The sequence below is a fragment of the Engystomops pustulosus genome, chromosome 1, assembly GCF_040894005.1.
Source record: "Engystomops pustulosus chromosome 1, aEngPut4.maternal, whole genome shotgun sequence".
NCBI lineage: Eukaryota > Metazoa > Chordata > Amphibia > Anura > Leptodactylidae > Engystomops > Engystomops pustulosus.
This window is the reverse complement of record NC_092411.1, coordinates 57016504-57035534: the sequence shown is the minus strand read 5'-3', so window position 1 is coordinate 57035534 and position 19031 is coordinate 57016504. Positions and strand designations below refer to the sequence as shown.

At 40.3% G+C, this 19031-nt stretch overlaps 1 protein-coding gene across 5 annotated transcripts in view; it reads left to right on the top strand.

The window, feature by feature from the left end:
- The window catches only part of DTWD2 (DTW domain containing 2), a 163338-nt gene that overhangs the window by 76049 nt on the left and 68258 nt on the right, over positions 1-19031 (top strand). For all 5 annotated transcript variants that reach the window (XM_072119414.1, XM_072119424.1, XM_072119507.1 and 2 more), the window contains exon 5: positions 4927-5119. In XM_072119414.1, the coding sequence (XP_071975515.1) occupies positions 4927-5119 (193 nt within the window). The remainder of the gene's footprint in view (positions 1-4926; positions 5120-19031) is intronic.

The following is a 19031-nucleotide window of genomic DNA, read 5'->3' as shown; positions in this document are numbered from 1 at the left end:
AGAATATTTTTAATAATATATGCATTGGGGGGCATTTATCCTAGTGTCTGCACCAGGTTTTTGATGTTAAATTGTCACAAAAGGTTTAAGTTACTAATGTTTGGGCCAGTGTAAGATGTGCAGCTCTTTAAAAAGTTTAAAATTTAGGTGCAAACCCAATCAAAGGATTAAAACTACTTGTAGTTGCTTAGAAATCTGTGACTTTTATGTGACTTTCTAAATAAAAAGGCGCAAAAAGGATCCAGACCTTAAAGGGGTATTCCGGGAATATAAACATTTCATACAAAAACCCATAATGCTATAAATAAATGAATATAACAATACTCAATGTCATTAGTCACAAAATGGAGCTGAAATTAGTTTATAGCTTTTATGATTCACAAAATTTTAATTGGCTTTCTAAAGTAGACGGAGTTATCTCTAAGATGGCCTTCAACTAAAACTACAAATCCCATGATCCTTCAGTTCTCACTAAAAGTGCCTCCCTCCCATGTTGTGCTCCCAGTGATGATCAAACTGCCATCACTGCACATTATCTCACTGAGATGACGTCTCGACACAACACTGGCCATACTGGATGCACTGCAACCAACTGGCTACAGCCAAACATGGTGATCACATGACCAGCCCAGGCAAGTGCAGGACATGTGATGTGAACATGCGACCAGTGGCCATCTTCTGTCCTGTGTCTCCTCCACGGGGACAGAATCACAGGACTGATTAAGGGGCAAGTAACATTTTATATCTCTATCATAGTGTATGTGCACAACATTTTTCTGCTAAGGGAAGCAAAATATTAAATAACAACTAATTACACATTAGCTTATGTTTTAATGATCCATTTAAATCTGAATCATGCTTAATCCTGGAATAACCCTTTAGCACCTTATATGTTAGATTTATCACTATGATGCCACTATGATAAATCTGAGGATCAAGGGAGCTCCTAAGACTAGTCTATAAAGTGCAGAACACCTGCTCAATGATAGAGGTCCCCATTGTGTCCTTTTATGACACTTTGGTTAAATTGTTGGACTAAATTAGGAGGTAAAGATGAATGTCCAGATGAATGTCCATGGTAAATGGTGATTTTTTTTTTTGTTTATTGGCTTTTTTGCACAGGGTGTAGCAGTTCTAGAATAATATTCAGCTCATAAACGTACAGATGGAGGAGATTGGTTGTCCTTGCATACTAAACCGCAAGCGGCACAGATTTATAGTAAACAAACTGTTACAGATACAAAAGATTTGTAGTGTGGATATTTCTACCCGTCATTGTGTGGAATATGCTGATATCTAAAATTAACTGCAGCGCACATGTATCATCCGCTCCACGGGCGCGCTTGTTGTGCCCTTTCTTTTTGATTTGTTTCCAGTCTGCTAAGTAATCTGCCCTTGGTCATTTCTATTTCTGCAAGTCTGAGATTTATTTTCTAAACCGCATAAGGAGCAGACCTTTAAGACGGAATAATTTGGCAGCTAATGTGTGAACATTTGATGTGTTTCCCCCCCCCCCCCCTTTAAATGATTGCAGACCGACACACTAAACTGTGAAAGTACATGTATCGCTATTGGACGCCATATCTATGCCATTCCTCAGGCAAACTTTCCCTGGTTTAATGGTACGCTACTGAAAATGTCATTTTGTTTGTGTCTTAATAAGGCATTACAAGGTGAACGCTGCTGAGACACCATACTTATCCCACTCACGCTGCTTAATTCATGTTTCCTTCAGCTCTTTTATATATTGCAAAGCCATAAAAGTTTCAGTTTCTACACAGTAGTAAAACGGCAATAGTGTCTGTTAATACTCTAATATTCCGCTATTCCAAACTGAGATTTATATGGCATGACTGTGTTTGTACTATATTGTACTTGAAGCACAGATAAAAGACCATTTATCAAGGGAATAAGTTTAGTGCTGGAAAACAGAGGGTTGTAGGGAAGCTGAAAATATTGTGCTACAGGGATTCCCACCCTCCCCAATTTTATGTCATTGGAACAAGGGTAGCAGTTTGTGCCGCATGGTATTACTGAATAGGTTTTTTACTGTTTTTTATGTACCTACGTGCAATGGTGACCGTTAAATGAAGAAAAATAATAACTTTCTTAAAGAAAGAAGCCAAGAATTTTACTCAAAATTTACTGAGTTTCAACAAATTAATGTTATTGTTTGTATTATAAAAAGTTAAACAAGTTTCCAATATACTTTCTGTTTCAATTCCTCATGGATTCCTCACTGCTGGCTCTCATACTATAGAAAGTTTACTTCCAGTGGACACAAGTGTATACAGACATGCATACATACCTTATTCACCTGCTGCTATAAAATTTCTTGGCTTAGTGCCCTCCTTTGGTCTATATTCCATATTGTTGTTTTCATGGCTACTGATACTGTATTAGGCTGTCTAGCTATGAGTTGACATTTTTAACGGCTAACTAAAAAAGAAGCAAGCTTTCGAAGACCACTTGGGTTATAACTTGCCTGATGAAGGGACCTAAGTAGTTTCGAAAGCTTGTTTTTAACTTCAAACTGACATCTATATAAATCTGGTAATATGAATATGGCACATAGTATACAAATTCTAGTAGACTTCACTCTAAATGTAAGGACCAGTTTTATGTTACAGTACTACATGTGATCTGCCATTGCTATACATTTACACAGTGGGGAAAAGTGGGAATAGACTTGCAATTTTTGAAGTTTTTTTTCACCTACAAAGAATGGAGAGGTCTGTAATTTTTATACAGTACACTTCAAAAATATCCAGAAAAGCGCTTGTTTGATTATTAAATAATTAATTTGCATTTTATTTAATAAACTATGGTAAGTATTTGATAGTAGGGATTTTGGGCCACTCCTCCAGACAGATATTGCATGCCTTGATGGGCAACAATGAGTTTCAGCTCTTTCTAAAGATTTTTGACCGGGTTCAGGTTTGGAGTTTATGCCACTCTAGGAACCTGAAATGCTTCTTACAGAGCTACTACTCAGTTTCCATAGTTATGTGTTATTGTCATGTCGGAAGGTTTATTCACAACCTATCTTAAGGCCTTTTACTAAGGAAAGGAGGTTGTTGAAAAAAATATTGCTATACATGGCCCCATCCATCGTTCTGGCGCATTTGCAGGAGTGGATATTAAAAAGTTCTAGTAGTAATGATAACATCTGCTTCTCCCATGCCTCCTTTGGATCATCCACATGCTCATTGGTGATCAGGACTGGGCATGTGCTGGTGTGAGTAGGGAGACCATGTGTGCCCAGCAGAATTCTAGTCCATGAAGTCGTAGTGTGTGACTCACAGTTATCTCTGAAACCGTGTTATCAATTTAATCCAGGTAATGGAGGGGGTCCTCCTGTGTAATTCTGGGCTGATTTCTGACCTTTATCAGAATAATCTTTACCCCATGAGGTGATATCTTATATCATATTATATGAATTGAGGAAGATTGACGGTCATCTTGTGTTTCTTTCATGTCCTAATAATTGTGCCAACACTTGCCTCCTCACCCAGTTGCTTGCCTATTGCCCTGTAGCCCATTCCAGTCTTATGCAGGTCTACAATTTTGCTCTGGTGTCCTTAGACAACTCTTTAGTTTTACAATCATATGACAAAAACTGAGACAGAAGTATGGGTAACGCAGTCAAACAAGACTGTCTCGTATATGGTGAGTATGCCAGAAAAACATAATAGTAGAGTACCCTCACAAATATACAAATATGCACCTACCCACCTAAACAGAGGGAGTGAAATACACTATAGCCGTGATATAAGCGAATGACCTTTATTGATTTCACTAGTTAAAATGCAAGTAAAAAAGCATCACAGGAGAGATATAAAAGTAAAACAGCACAGGAGGTTAGTCCACAGGGAACAAGTGATTCAGTAGACAGAAGTATCATCATGAACGTTACACCTTGAACAGTCCATAAAGTGCAAAATACATGTAAACATCGACTTGTAAGTGTAAACAAACATGAACAGGATGGTAAGGTGACTGTATACAACAGTATTGCATAAATTGGTGGTCAGTCTAATGCAAGAAGATAGCCCTGTGAAACATATTACCTGGCGTTATTAGCCCCTAATGCGCGTTTCGACCCGCTTGTCTTTCTCAAGGGGTGACCTGTAGCCCATTCCAGTCTTATGCAGGTCTACAAATTTGCTCTGGTGTCCTTAGACAACTCTTTAGTTTTGTTCATATTGCAGAGGTTGGAGTGTAATTGATTGTGAGGACAGGAGTCATTTAAACACATACAATTTATACAGGTAATGAGTGCAGAATAGGTGGAGCTTCTTAAACAAAAAAAGGTTTGAGAAACCAGAAGGGTGACCAAATACTTTTTTGGAAAATCGCTCTATTGGTATTTTAAATGATACTTTAGCTCATTTCAAAGCAAAAGTAAAATCCGCCAAGAAGTATACTCAGGTACTGAGATGATCATATAGATTTATATTGTTACAATTGAAATGATAATATAATTTTTACGTCCATCGGATTAGTATACTAAAGAGGGCGCTCATCTTATTTCTATATTTCAGAATCCATTAATAGAGGCTACCTACAATATACACAATAAAAATTATGATTCATTTTTCCAAGAAAGTCGCTCATTCACTCTTAAAGCACCTAATTTTCTTTTATTGGATCATAGAATTGTCTTCATTAATTTTTACTAATCCATTAAATGTGACATATTCTCATTTACTCACCACAGGGTTGTGGGGTCACCATTTATTGTATTAATATTTCCTTTGTGTTGTTTAGTGTTAAATATAATCTGGAATTTTTACTTGCTGCAATTAAACCCAGCTCTAACGAAGCAGCCAGTTATTCAGCCATCATATTCAGTAATATGAAGTGTAAAAATACTGAAATTGAATTAAGCCATTTTTATTCACAGCCTCACACCTTTGCTTTCAGATATCCAGAACTAGCAGCTATTTGCCGGAAGCCTGGTACTTTTCTCCTTTATCCTGGAGCTGAAGCAGCTAATTTGGAAGAGCTGTCCCTAGAAGACGATCATCATCCACACTCCCTCATCATAATAGATGGCACATGGAGTCAGGCCAAAGACATATTCTACAAAAATTCTCTTTTCCGGCTGCCGAAGCAGGTAAATCAGGCTTATCCCTCTGTAAAATTAGTGCCCGTGTGTTCCATAGATCACATATTTCTTAGTTTAGGTTTATTTATAGGGAGACGCTACTCATGAATCTTGGATAGTAACAAGACAATGACAGACAGTATTCCGGCTTGCTTACACCTGGATTTGACGTTGTCATAACTCTGCACCTTCAGGGATGATTTTGGAAATATTTTTTATGATTTGATGAAAAGGCTGGCTGGTAAGTTATGGCAGGAATGAGAGCTGACACTTGAGCTTTGCTGTAATTTTTAGATTGTTTTTAACCTCTCCTGAACCGTGTTGAACAAAGGGAAATTACAAGTGTTTGTTTTATCAGAGATCTACCCGAGCGATTATTCATAGAGAGGGCGCTAAGACAGAAGACATAAATTGTGTGTGCTGGATGTCACAGGAGCTGTATTTGGTAAATTATACTATTCTTGGGGTCAGGGTGAAGAGGGAACCTGTGCCTAGTTGTCGACATTCAACGTATAATAGTTATCCATCATTTCCTAAGGACACATTTAAATGGCGCTCGCGAGGACATCATTTTACTTGGTTGTTGCTTACTTTCTGTTCTTGTGACAATAGCTTCTGTTCTGTCATGTATAAAGTACAGATATTGTGTGAACCGTAATAGTTGGAGTCATTTTCATCTGCCGTGTAACCTTTTGCTCGCTTTATTGTATTTTAGTGCTTTGCTGTTCTCTGTATAGATAATTTTAGTCTTCTGAAAGAGCAGTAATTTACCGAAAGCCAGTGCAGTCAGAGCTATTACTGACCTAAATGCCTATATCTTTACAAAGGTCCCTCACAAGCCAATAACAGTGCCAAGTAGGGCGTTTTGTTGAATAAGAAACTTGACTTTGTGGCTACAAACTGATGAAGAAATGGAGAGACTATTGTTTTATAGATATGGAAATCTTTCTGCAAAAACTCTATGCGGCTCTATTTGCTAGCATTGCCTACAGAAAGCCACAAGTGCTCACTCAATACTCAGAAATCAACACACAACACCATCCTTTTATCAATAAATGACATTTTAATTCTCTGTCTAAGAAAATTAATCTTTTCTGGGCAGTGTCTAGAGCACCTGCAGGCCTATTTGCATATTCATAAAAATATGGTTATCTCTGCAACAATTTATGGGCAAGTTATTTTTCTGCTATTATTAAAGGTCACTCCACTTTATTCGGTTTGGGAGGCATTCTAACTCTGACTAACTCGTAAAAAATGTGGGATTACCCCTTAAAGTGCTTGTGCCCAGTTTTATTGTTATTGTCAATAAGAATCTAATCAGAGTTTGAGTCCATCCGCTGGGACCAGGACCAACTCCAGGACAGTCTCCTTCGGTCCTTTTGGAGTGATCTCACATGGCAGCAAGAAATCAGAAACTAAAACAGTCTCCTGTTCCCTAAAATAATCCATAGTTTATCATCCCAAACAGCCCCCTCATGGTTATTTTATATACAGCCCTTCATGGGTTATATTATATACAGCCCTTCATGGGTTATCTTATATACAGCCCTTAAATTGTTCTATTAGATAGAGCTCCCTTACAAGTTATATAAAATACAGTCCTCCTCAACCACCATGGATTTATTATATATAGCCCCCCTCACCTCTCCCTATGGACTGGGTGCCAAGCCTGCCAGGCGGCTGGGGACTGAGATTCAATCATGTGGGCCCCTGCACTTTTGTCCAGGTATGGCGTGTTCTGTCACTGGCCCTGGCTGGGACTCCCATGATCAAGGAAGCATTATTTTCATTCCCCACTAAGAAACGAGCAAGAGCCCTGCAGCTCCATTCACTATTTTTTTAATTATTGCCGAGCACATTGCTTGGCTATCTCCAGCACTCTCTTAGTGAATGACAGTACGCTGTGCTCAGCAATTCCAACAAATGTTTAGTACTGCAGGACGCATGCTTGACCTTCCTCTCCATCAATTAGTGAGAAAAAGAAACCCATTCTTGTGATCAGTGAGGGTCCCAGTGGTCAGACCCCCAAAAGGGGATTATTATTCACAGGGCCGGATTAAGGCTGGTGGGGGCCCCTGGGCGCAAAATCTGGTGGAGGCCCCCACTGAGTGTAGCGTACATACACGTCCTCCTGCTAACTATCCACTATCCCAGCAGTAACACAGCTACATACAGCCGCCTCGCCCCCAGTAATACAGCTACATACAGCCGCCTCGCCCCAAGTAATACAGCTACATACAGCCGCCTCGCCCCCAGTAACACAGCTACATACAGCCGCCTCACCCCCAGTAACACAGGTACATACAGCCGCCTCACCCCCAGTGACACAGCTACATACAGCCGCCTCACCCCCAGTAACACAGCTACATACAGCCGCCTCACCCCCAGTAACACAGCTACATACAGCCACCTCACCCCCAGTAACAGAGCTACATACAGCCGCCTCACCCCCAGTAACACAGCTACATACAGCCACCTCATCCCCAGTAACACAGCTACATACAGCCACCTCATCCCCAGTAACACAGCTACATGAAGCCGCCTCATCCCCAGTAACACAGCTACATACAACCGCCTCATCCCCAGTAACACATCTACATACAGCCGCCTCATCCCCAGTGACACTGCTACATACAGCCGCCTCATCCCCAGTAACACAGCTAAATACAGCCGCCTCATCCCCAGTAACACAGCTAAATACAGCCGCCTCATCCCCAGTAAAACAGCTACATACAGCCGCCTCATCCCCAGTAACACAGCTACATACAACCGCCTCATCCCCAGTAACACAGCTACATACAACCGCCTCATCCCCAGTAACACAGCTACATACAGCCGCCTCACCCCCAGTAACACAGCTACATACAACCGCCTCATCCTCAGTAACACAGCTACATGCAGCCGCCTCATCCCCAGTAACACAGCTACATACAACCGCCTCATCCCCAGTAACACAGCTACATACAGCCGCCTCATCCCTAGTAACACAGCTACATACAGCCGCCTCATCCCCAGTAACACAGCTACATACAGCCACCATATACACCATCCATGCGGTCCCATGGGGGGGGGTGTTATGATCGCGGGAGGTGGGCGATCGCAGGGGGGGTATAACATGAGAGGGGGGGCAGCATGTCTGGTCACCGCAAGCTGTCTCTAGCTGGGAGCGATGCAGGGGTGGGGGGCGCGAGAGGGGGTGGCGCAGTCACAGGGGCAGCCTGTCTGGTCACTGCAAGCTGTCTCTTGTTGGGAGCGATGCTCTGCAGCAGTGCATCGCTCTATGCTTAGGCAGTCGGCTCACAGTATTGTTTGGGGGCAGGGCTGCGTGAGTGACAGCTCGCAGTCTGGGAGCGGGAGCAGCACACATTGCATAAACCAACATAGAAATGTCTGACTGACAATGTCAGACATGCTCAGTTGGTGGGGGCCGACCTGGGGGGTAAGGAGCCCCGCCTATAATCCGGCCCTGATTATCCACAGGGATGGGTATAACATTACAACTTTGCACAACCCATTTAACCGTAACACTGTAATAATCCTGTGATTATTATAAATGCATTTATGTTTTTTATAAGATATCTGCAAATTAAAAAATGCTTCTCTAATACTTATGGCATATCAGCAGTATCCATCTACTTTCCCTGATAGTTCACCTTGTACACTGATTTACATACAGAATGGCAAGTAAACACCATAACATTATGCATAATTATTATTAGTATAGTATAGTTTGATGCATTACGTTTTTACTAGTATATAGTAACCTCCATAAGTTGAGTCAACTGCAGGAGTTTGATGGCTCAGTGTGAATAATTGGCAACACAAGAGAAATTTTCCATCGTCTGTCAGGGTGCAGAGTGCATTAGCACAAGCACATAGCAAGTCTTACAAGCTCAGGCCCGAGCATAGCCTGTTATTTAGGTTAAGTGGAAGTGCCCTGCTGATGAGATGACCTTTTGGTGTGATATTATGTCTGTGAAAAGGTCATATGTAGGTCTTTCACCATGCAGAGTTCAGAAAGTCCTTTAATTGTACCCATGATTAAATTTGTATTGTAAAGGGAGAGCAGATTACTAAATCCAATGCAACTAGCAATGTACTACTTTTAGTTATATATATTGGGTTGGTATTGTGACTTCTACTTTAATCTGTAGGTCTTTATATCTGTGGCAATAAGTTGATATGATAGGGAAAAGGCCCTCTTGTACTTCCCAGACAAGCACGTTAGCTTCTTATTTATTTATACAGAGGTCCTTTAAGGACCTTTGCAGGTCCTTTAAACGTCCTTAAGGGGCTTGAAAAGCCTGGTGGGCTAGTGTCAGCTAACTTACCAGAGGCTGCTACAGGGCCGGCATACTACAAAAAGCAAATGTGCTGATGAGATTTTGTTGAGCTGCAGCTCGGCATCATAGAGGAGACAGAGGACATTTGTAACGTAAGTGTGATGTGGTATTATCTGTGTTATTCTTTCTAAGTATTTCAGTTTGTCTAATCTGGTCTTGCTTTATACCATATGTGGACACTACAATGCAAAAGTATTCTGATCCTGTATCTATGCACAAAGGTCAGTACTCCCTTTGTGAAAAAGAGTGGTTCTGGTGCTGTCTCTTGGCAGTAACTTGGCATTAAAGTGAGTTCAACACCTGCAGAAAGTGTAACCATCTCCTGGTTGCATGTTTTACAGGAATGCACACAAATACCTTGTCCATATTGCTGTTTCCAAATTATTATCATCCTACGATGATGCTAATAAGGCAGTTGGTGCACCCAGGGCTTGTCCTCAGCCCCCCAAACAATACTTTTCCTGCCTAAGCCACTTCCCTCTCCTCCCTGTCTCTCCTCATATCTTCCACAGAACAAATCTGCTTATCTGACATGGGAGAAGGGGTCCAGACAGGACTAGCAGTGCTTCAGGTGCTCAGGACACATCTTGAGTGCACCAACTGCCTAATTAGCATACCAATGGGGCTTTATCAGACACAGCAAAACTCACATGAATAATATGTTACAAATAAGATATCAAGGTACATTTCTCTACAACCTGCTGCCAATATATATAAAAACATATAGCTAAAGAAACATTTTGAGGAAGTAGTAAACTCCTGTTAAGTGTCACGTAATTTATAACATTGGATTGTTGTGGACCGAAAATCTTTGGCTTTACTATATGCCAGAATAAGAAAACTTCTATTGTATTATAATGGCCCTGTAAGTTATAAATGTAATATACACGATTGTGGGAATATCTGTAAATGGGCAAATATGTAAATTGTCAGAAGTCTTGTGATCCAGATTCTGGCTGGATGTCCTTTAAAGGAAATGTACCATGAGGGTGCGTTCACATGTGGCACTTTTGGATCCCATAAACGCATGTGTCTGAAAGGCAGGTGTCTCTACATGTTATCATGTGTTTGGCTGGATTGAAACTTTTTCTTTGAAACTGATTTATTTTAGCTTATTGGACTCCCAGCAATATTGAAAACACATTCAAAGCACCAAAAACATATAAAAATGTATACATTTCAGATATACTAGTTTCTGTCATGTGTTTTAAAACTCATCCAAAAACACCTGTGTGAATGCACCCTCAAAATCCATCATGATAAAACAGGGACACTCACTCCAGGCACCATGACTGTAGTAATCTTCTTATTTTTGTTATCCATGGCCTCCTTCCTTTTTAAATCACCTTTATGCTAATGAGCTAGAAGGGATCTGGGGGCATTGCCAGAGCCTCTCCATGCTGCAACTTCACAGGCTGTTAAACTGTCAGGCTGTTCCGGCTGCTCTCTCGGCACTTCTCCCTTTCTCTGTCTGAAGTGATCCTGTATACTGTAACATCCAGTGAAGCAGCAGCAGCATGGAGGGGCACTGGTAACATCCCCAAAACCCTTATGGCTCATTAGCATAATTTTAAGTGTTGAATTAAGAAGGATGGAGGCCATGGATAACAAATATAAGAATATTACTTCTACTTTGAGTGTCCCTGGTTTACCATGATGGATTTTTATGGTAGATTACCTTTAATGCTTTGCAATGTAATAAATATGGTCGGCTGACAAGAAGCCCATATGTAATTCTTTTTGTGCATAGACTGTATGTGTGGAAATGTTTGAATGCTAGTCAGTAGGGGGTTATATACAGAGACTGATAAATATCTAAACAGGCTCTAGTAGCGCTGAAAGAGGATTTGTGATCCATGGCGTCTTTATCATCTGGGCTTAACTTATTGTTTTTTTAATGACTGCAAGACTGAAATTGCCAGGAGCAAAGTATCTATTCCTAGGATGCAGATGGGTCCACTGAAAAGTCCTGTATGTATTAATTACACAGTAGGATGAAGCAAAGGGGAAGAACAATAACAACAGTCATATGTTAGCAAGTTATTGCTATATAAAGATCAGAAAAAACAGTCAATGATTTTGTTTCAGCCCGTGTTGTTGTATTCTGATACATGGGGAACTGTTTGGGGAAGGGATGAACGGTAACCCATTATGGATTATCATTATGGTCGTCCTGGCCTGAGTGTTACCGTAATTACTGTACATTGTGTTTGTGCTTCTAACCTTTGTAGCTAAATGATCTCCTATTCTCTACTAAGAGGGCTGCAATCCAACATATCCTCATATTATTGGTTCTTTCTGTCTGAAAAATTACAAGTTTTGCAGACATATCTATATGATTGGAGAAAACCTGACATTTTCCACATATTTAATGTTATCTGAAAATGATGAATACTGCTGTCTGTCACCAGTGTAGAACTCAATGCTGTGCTGAGCAAGCAAGATCCCTAGAACTCTGTCTTAGGAGATGTGTCAGATTCTAGATGGCCGCCTTGTCTCTTAGTCTTATATGTATGGGAGTGCGTATTTATGAGTAGCCTTTTTTTCTTCTCTATGATCATTAAAGGGTTTTAACCATAAAAGTTTCTTTATTTAAAACCCACAACAGGCAGAATTATTCCTGGTCATCTGTGTAAATCCCCTAGACAAGCATCAGAGCTTATATGTCTCCACACACCTAAAATGCACCCTTAAAGCTACCACTAGGATCAGGAATTGTAAACCAAACACACTGACATACTGGTGCGTGCCCCCTCTGGCAGGATCTGCTCTTCTTTTAGCTCCTTATACCATTGTTTTTACAAAAAAAGGCTTTTAAATTATGCAAATGAGCCTGAGGGCCTGTGCACTCTATAGGTGTTAATGGAGACTATTTTGCAGAGGCTCATTTGCAGAATTTCTAAAGTCTTTTTTTCTTAAAGACAAGGACATAGTAAGCTTAAAGAACAGCAGATCCTGCCAGAGGGGGCACACACCAATATGTCAGTGTGCTTGGTTTAGAATCCTTGATCCTGGTGGTAGATGTCCTATAATTGGCAAAGAAAGGAGAACTCTTACTCCCTCAACATAGTCAAAAGCCTTTCCCTCAGCTAAACCAGTCCCCTGGTAATCCCTAATAATAGTCCCTATATGATACAGACTATTATTAGGGATAATATCAATTGTTCCTAATAAGGACTATTATTATGGAAAGTCCAAAACGCTCATACAATGATTTTTTGGATTTTAAAATTTGTTAAGTAAATCAGTTCCCTACCCAGTTCTGAAGAGATGCAAACAGTGTTGTCTACATTTTGGAATCAAGTGGAGCATCAATGGCTATAAGTCTCCACACACCTGCAAGGCGGCCTTAATTGGCAATGTCCTAACTAAAGTTTTGGCATACATAATCTCTGCTTCTCTTCACTTCTATAGGACTGATGCCAGTCCCATCCTACAGTTCAGCTCACTCTCGGGCCCAGCAGCTAGACACGCAAGTTTACATCATAGATATATCCTATAAAACAGGTTGTACAATGTAATGTACAATAAAATTCTCAAAGCTAAAAAAAAACTTTTAAATGGAACCACATGAATGCAACCTGTGGTTTTCTTCTGGTTTTCATTGAATCCATTAGCAGAACATTTGTGATGGCTTGTATTCTACCTATGGGGCTGAATAGAATAACTACAGTAAAAATAGCTAAATAAAGCTTAACATGGGTAAAGTTTTACTTCCTGCGGCTTCTCGATCCTGTTGTCAGTCTGCTACTTCTTGTAAAGTTAGTGATTCTGATTCTGTGATTGTTTATGGTCTGTATTATTCACTCCAGTACTTTGAGTGGTTGGATGGGTGTAAATATTGATGCTTACAGCACATCTTTCTTCTTTTTCTTTATTGCGCTTCAAAATGAAATTGCACTATGGTGTATCATCCTAGACGATGCTAAGGTTTTGATCATGCATTTTTTAGCACATTTCCATTAACAGTCTCTTTTTACTGTAATAAAGCAGAAACTATATTTAATACAAATGCACTCTTTCTGGTTCGATTTTTCATTCCCCGGTGAAATAGTGAGATGGTGTCTGCTCAGCAAATGGACGAATTTCATGGTATATTGCTAAAATAGTTCAGTAAAATCTTTGCAGAATGTGCTGTACATTAGAAAACTAAACTCAGTAAAACATAAGGTGGCTCTAGTATTTTGACTTTAAGAAACCGATAAAACAAACAAATATCTCAATTTATCTTGCACAGTTGAAACATAATATAATGTGATATTCCTGCTTGCATGATTTGATTTATTTAATTGCAGACTAGGATGTCATCAACTTTTCTAATATACATTTAGTCACAAAAAAAGATAGATGTAAAAGTGCAATTAGAAAAGAAAGTAATTATGTTATTGTTACAGTGCAAAAGATACACCTACTAGGGAAACGTACAATAGAAAGGAGACTTTAGTATCCAGTCGGACATCCGGGGCTGAAGAGTCGTATTCGTGTAGTGATAAAATGGACCGACCCTGACTCCTCAAACATATATTAAAGTATAAAAAATTACAAATTTCCTTTTAAAAGTCTGTTCTATTTTTGATCTAAGGATTTAGGCCAGAGGAGAGAAACATTTATTGGTCCAAGGGCCATATTGTCACAGAGCTCAACTTGAATGCCACATCAGTAACCAGCACCCTAGATGCACCTAGAACAACCATGGTACAGCACAAAATGCCCCAGAAATGATTAATTCTACAATGCAGCAATAAATACCACCCTAGAAACCAAATACTGCATTCAGAGCAGCCAATATTAGTGGAGACTACAGAACCCCCAGAGTAGATGATAATAAATACTAGAGACCCCTAAGAGCAGACACATACTGTAGACTCTATAGCAGAAATACTGGAGACCACCAGAGCATAAAACTACTAATACTGGAAATCCCCAGAGAATAAAACTACCAATACTTGAGACCCCCAGAGAAGACAAAAACTGGAGACCACAAAGAAGACCAAAAAATAAATAACTAAACCCCCACCTTTTCTACCTCCTCTTCTCCTCCCTCTACCACATTAATAATAATTCCTTTACTAATTTAGCACACACAGATTACGCAGCGCTGCACAGAGCTTGCCAAATCAATCCCTGTCCCTAATGGGGCTCACAATCTAATCAACCTACCCGTATGTTTTGGAATGTGATAGGAAACCGGAGTACCCGGAGGAAACCCACGCAAACACTGAGAGAACATACAAACACTTTGCAGATGTCGACCCTGGGACTTGAACCGAGGACTCCAGCACTGCAAGGCTGTAATGCTAACCGCTAAGCCACCTTGCTGCCCTTGCAGCTTTTTATATCCTCCTTGTCAATCAATCTCTTGGAATGACCAACTTCTCCTGTTATGGCTGATAGGGTCACCTTCGCACCTTTGGGCTACATCTGGGCATTTTTTCAGGTGCAGGTTTTGAAGCCAAAAGCAGTTATGGATCATAACGGGTGAGAACTTATCATTAAGAAGCGCTACTGCTCCTCTATTTTTACTCCGCTACTGGTTTGAGCATCAAAAACAGCTGAAAAACTGAACGTGTGGCTGCACCCTTGAGGCTTTCAGTCATTTTGGAATGGCAAACCATTTTGAAAAGTCAGTGCTAACTGGAAGGTTAGATTGCCAGTTAAATAGGGTTTGTCAGATAATTAAGGAAATTATCACCACATGCCAAAATAACACCAATAACTTGCAAGTATCTGAAAGTGTTTTCTCATTTTGATTAGTGTTCTTTTACAATTATATCATTTATATCTTTAACCCCTTAAGGACGGAGGGTTTTCCGGCTCATTTCTCGCTCTCCAACTTCAAAAATCCATAACTTTTTCATTTTTACGTGTACAGACCTGTGTGAGGGCTTATTTTGTGCGTAACAAATTTTACTTTCCCGTAATGTTATTTATTTTAACATGCCGTGTACTGCGAAGCTGAAAAAAAATTCCAAATGTGAAAAAATAAAAAAAAAACCGCACGTGCGTCACGTTCTTGTGGGCTCAGTTTTTACGACTTTCACTCTTCGCTCCAAATAACACGCCTACTTTATTCTTTGGTTCGGTGCGATCGCGGTGATACCAAATTTATATAAGTTTTATTGTGTTTTAATACATTTTCAAAAATTAAACGAATGTGTACAAAAAAGAAAAACATTTTTTTGCCATCTTCTGACGCTAATAACTTTTTCATACTTTGGCGCACGGAAATGTGTGAGGGGTCATTTTTTGCGAAATGAGGCGACGTTTTCATTGCTACCATTTTGAGGTCTGTGCGACATTTTGATAATTTTTTATTTCATTTTTTATGTTATGTAAAAAGGTGTAAAAGTCGCATTTCGGACATTTGGGCGCCATTTCCCGCCTCGGAGGTCACCGCCGGCCGTAACCGTTTTTATATTTTGATAGATCGGGCATTTTAGGACGCGGCGATACCTAATATGTCTGTGATTTTTACTGTTTGTTATGTTTTATATCCGTTCTAGGGAAAAGGGGGTGATTTGAACTTTTAATATTTTATTAATTTTTTTTATTTTTTAAACTTTTTTTTTTCTTTTTTTTTTCACTATTTTTTAGACCATCTAGGGTACAATAACCCTAGATGATCAGATCGCTCCTACCATATACTGCAATACTACAGTATTGCAATATATGGCGTTTTTGCAGGTCTCACATTACAATGAGCCACTGGCTCAAGAGAAGACCCGAGGCTACCATGGTAACCGATCGCCCCCCCCCCCCCGATGGCGTTCGGGGGCGTGGCGATCGAAAAAAAGATGGCGGCGCCCGCGCGCCGCCGTCTTTTAAACGCTGCCCGCGACTTTGCGGGCGGCGTTTAGAGGGTTAATAGCCGCGATCGGTGCAAGCACGGACCGCGGTTATTAGCGGTGGGGGTTTTGTGCAAAATGCAAAAACCCCCACCTCTGTATGAAGAGGACTCAGCCCGTGAGCCCTCTTCATACATCCCTTATACCTCTGCGCCGTAGAGCTACGGCGCAGAGCGTTAAGGGGTTAATCTTACCCTGCGTTTACAGCCCGATCACATGAGCGTTTCAATGGACAACAGGTTCTGTTTACTGATCACATACGCTTCCATGGAAACGCATATGCAGTGCAAGTGCCACGTGGGACTTCACCCGTTTTTGGTCCGTTTTTAAGCAGTCCATCCAAAAACTATGCTAGAGAGGAAATTTAATAGCCTACTTGAGAAGGATGTCTTCAGTGGGGTACAAGCTCCTTTAATGTTCATATTTCAGTTTTATCTTCTTTTCTTTGTTTTAACAAGTTTGTTCAGTGTTCTACAGAGTTCTTTGTTTTATTGTGAATTTGTGCTGTGCTTCCTGTTAATATTGCATGAGTCTAAAAATCGTGCACTAAAGGCTGCACCCAATATGCTATCTGCTGCTCTCGGTATGTGTGACCTCTGCACCTGCGGCATTGAATACAATTTCTATGACTTTGTAATATAAAAGATGCTAGCGGAGCCACCTAGGCCACATCACTGGGGTAAGATAAATGACATTTGGGGCTGTAATTGTCCGGCCGAGCACAGGTGCGTACTGCAGTTTTAATGAGCAGTTCTCAGATAAAACCCTGTCGGCTCATACTTGACCTGACTTCTAATCTTTTTATTTGGAGTTTCTTAAGGGACCCCTTATTGTGAGAGCAGCTGTTAGGGAACTTGATTTTGTGAATTGTACTGTAAAATAGGTGCTTAGGAGAGCTTTTTTATTGCAGCGTAAATGTGAACAATAGTCTCTCCATAATGCTTGCTTTTCACAAGACTTTTGTAAAATGGCCAAACTAAGTCACACAAATAATAGTGTAATAGCCCCTGTTATTATTATTTGGATGGACATTTCTGGCATACAGTGTGCAGCTTAATTATCTTATCGTTTTGTCAATACATTCAAAATACTACATCATACAAATATCATAAAAAAATTAGTGGCAGAGAAAATCAGCTTATTTTGTATTCTACATGAAAAAATTGGTGGAAATTAGAGATGAGCAAGTATACTCATCTGAGCTTGACGCTCGGTCGAGTATTAGCATACTCAGACCAGCTCGTTGCTCGGACAAGTATTTCCCCTGCTCGATAACGAGCATTCAGTTAGCGAAAGAACAGTGAAGAACAACAAATTACAGATGTTTTCCTTGTAAGAACACATTGAAAGAACACTATTCTTCACATTGAAGGTTTTCGCGCGTGTTTTCCGATAAGTTATGAGATGTGCGCGAACATATGGAATGTGAAGAATAGTGTTCTTTCAATGTGTTCTGCACTTAAAGGGGTATTCTCATCTGGGCACTTACATTCAGTTTCATTAATCTGCCATATATAAACATTTCTTCAATTAGATGTTATTAAAAAAAATATTCCTGTGTGAAGATAATTTATCATAAATGTAACCATGTTGTCCCTTAGAAACCAGATAGCTTCCTCGGATACGGCCACGTCTGATAGATTGAGTGCACAAAGAAACAAAAGCTTATTGTATGTAAAATGTCCAGGAGTTACTACATGTCCTACAGCCGCCCTGTGGTAATGAACGCTGAATCCTGGTGGTTTGGCAGGACTCTATAGCGCAAGTCTGGCCACCGCTGCCAGAGTGTGACGTGGTCGTATCCGAGGAAGCTATCTCGTTTCTAAGGGACAGAATGACTACATTTATGAGAAATTATCTTCACACAGGAACATTATTTTTAATAACATCCAATTGAATAAATGTTTACATATGGCAAATTAATTTAATTAAATGTAAATGCCCAGATGGGAATACCCCTTTAAATGATCCTGTGTTCACTGTGTTCAGTGTTTTTATTCTATTCTTCACACTGCAGATGTTCGCGCACATCTCCTAACTTAGCGGAAGACCTGCAAAGTGAAGAATTGTGTTCTTTCAATGTGTTCTTACAAGGAAAACATCTGTAATTTGTTGTTCTGCACTGTTCTTTTAATGTGTTCTTTCAGTGAAAAAATGCTCGGGTCTCTCATTGACTTTAATGGGGTTCGTTATTCGATACGAGCACTCAAGCATCGGGAAAAGTTTTTATTGAATAACGAGCACCCGAGCATTTTAGTGCTCGCTCATCTCTAGTGGAAATATATTCATTCGACATTTACCATGGTGTTTCCGCCAGTTTTGTGACGCTCTCGCCGCATGTTCTGATGTATTTATTAGCTGGTGATGCCGGAAAAAATGACTTTTACCGCCTGCCTTGAAAAGGGGAGTTGCTTTGGCAGAGCGGAAACTCTGACACAATTAATGTGTGTCGTAGCCATTTTTGGGCGCTGTAAACTGGCATAAAGTAGACCAAAAGAAATTTGGTCTAGCAGGAACAAAAACTGTGCTACTCACACTAGCGTACCCGGAAAACTCTCACCACATTAGGATGTCTTCTGCCTGCCCTTCTGGCATCCAATTCAGATGGGACGAGCTGTCGGACGAGGTCAGCCACTGATGCCTTTCCGCAGCGGCCATTTCTCCACTCCAAAACAGTGCTCAGCCTGTTCTCCGACTGCTAGAGACATTTCTGGAGCTCAGGACAGATTTTGG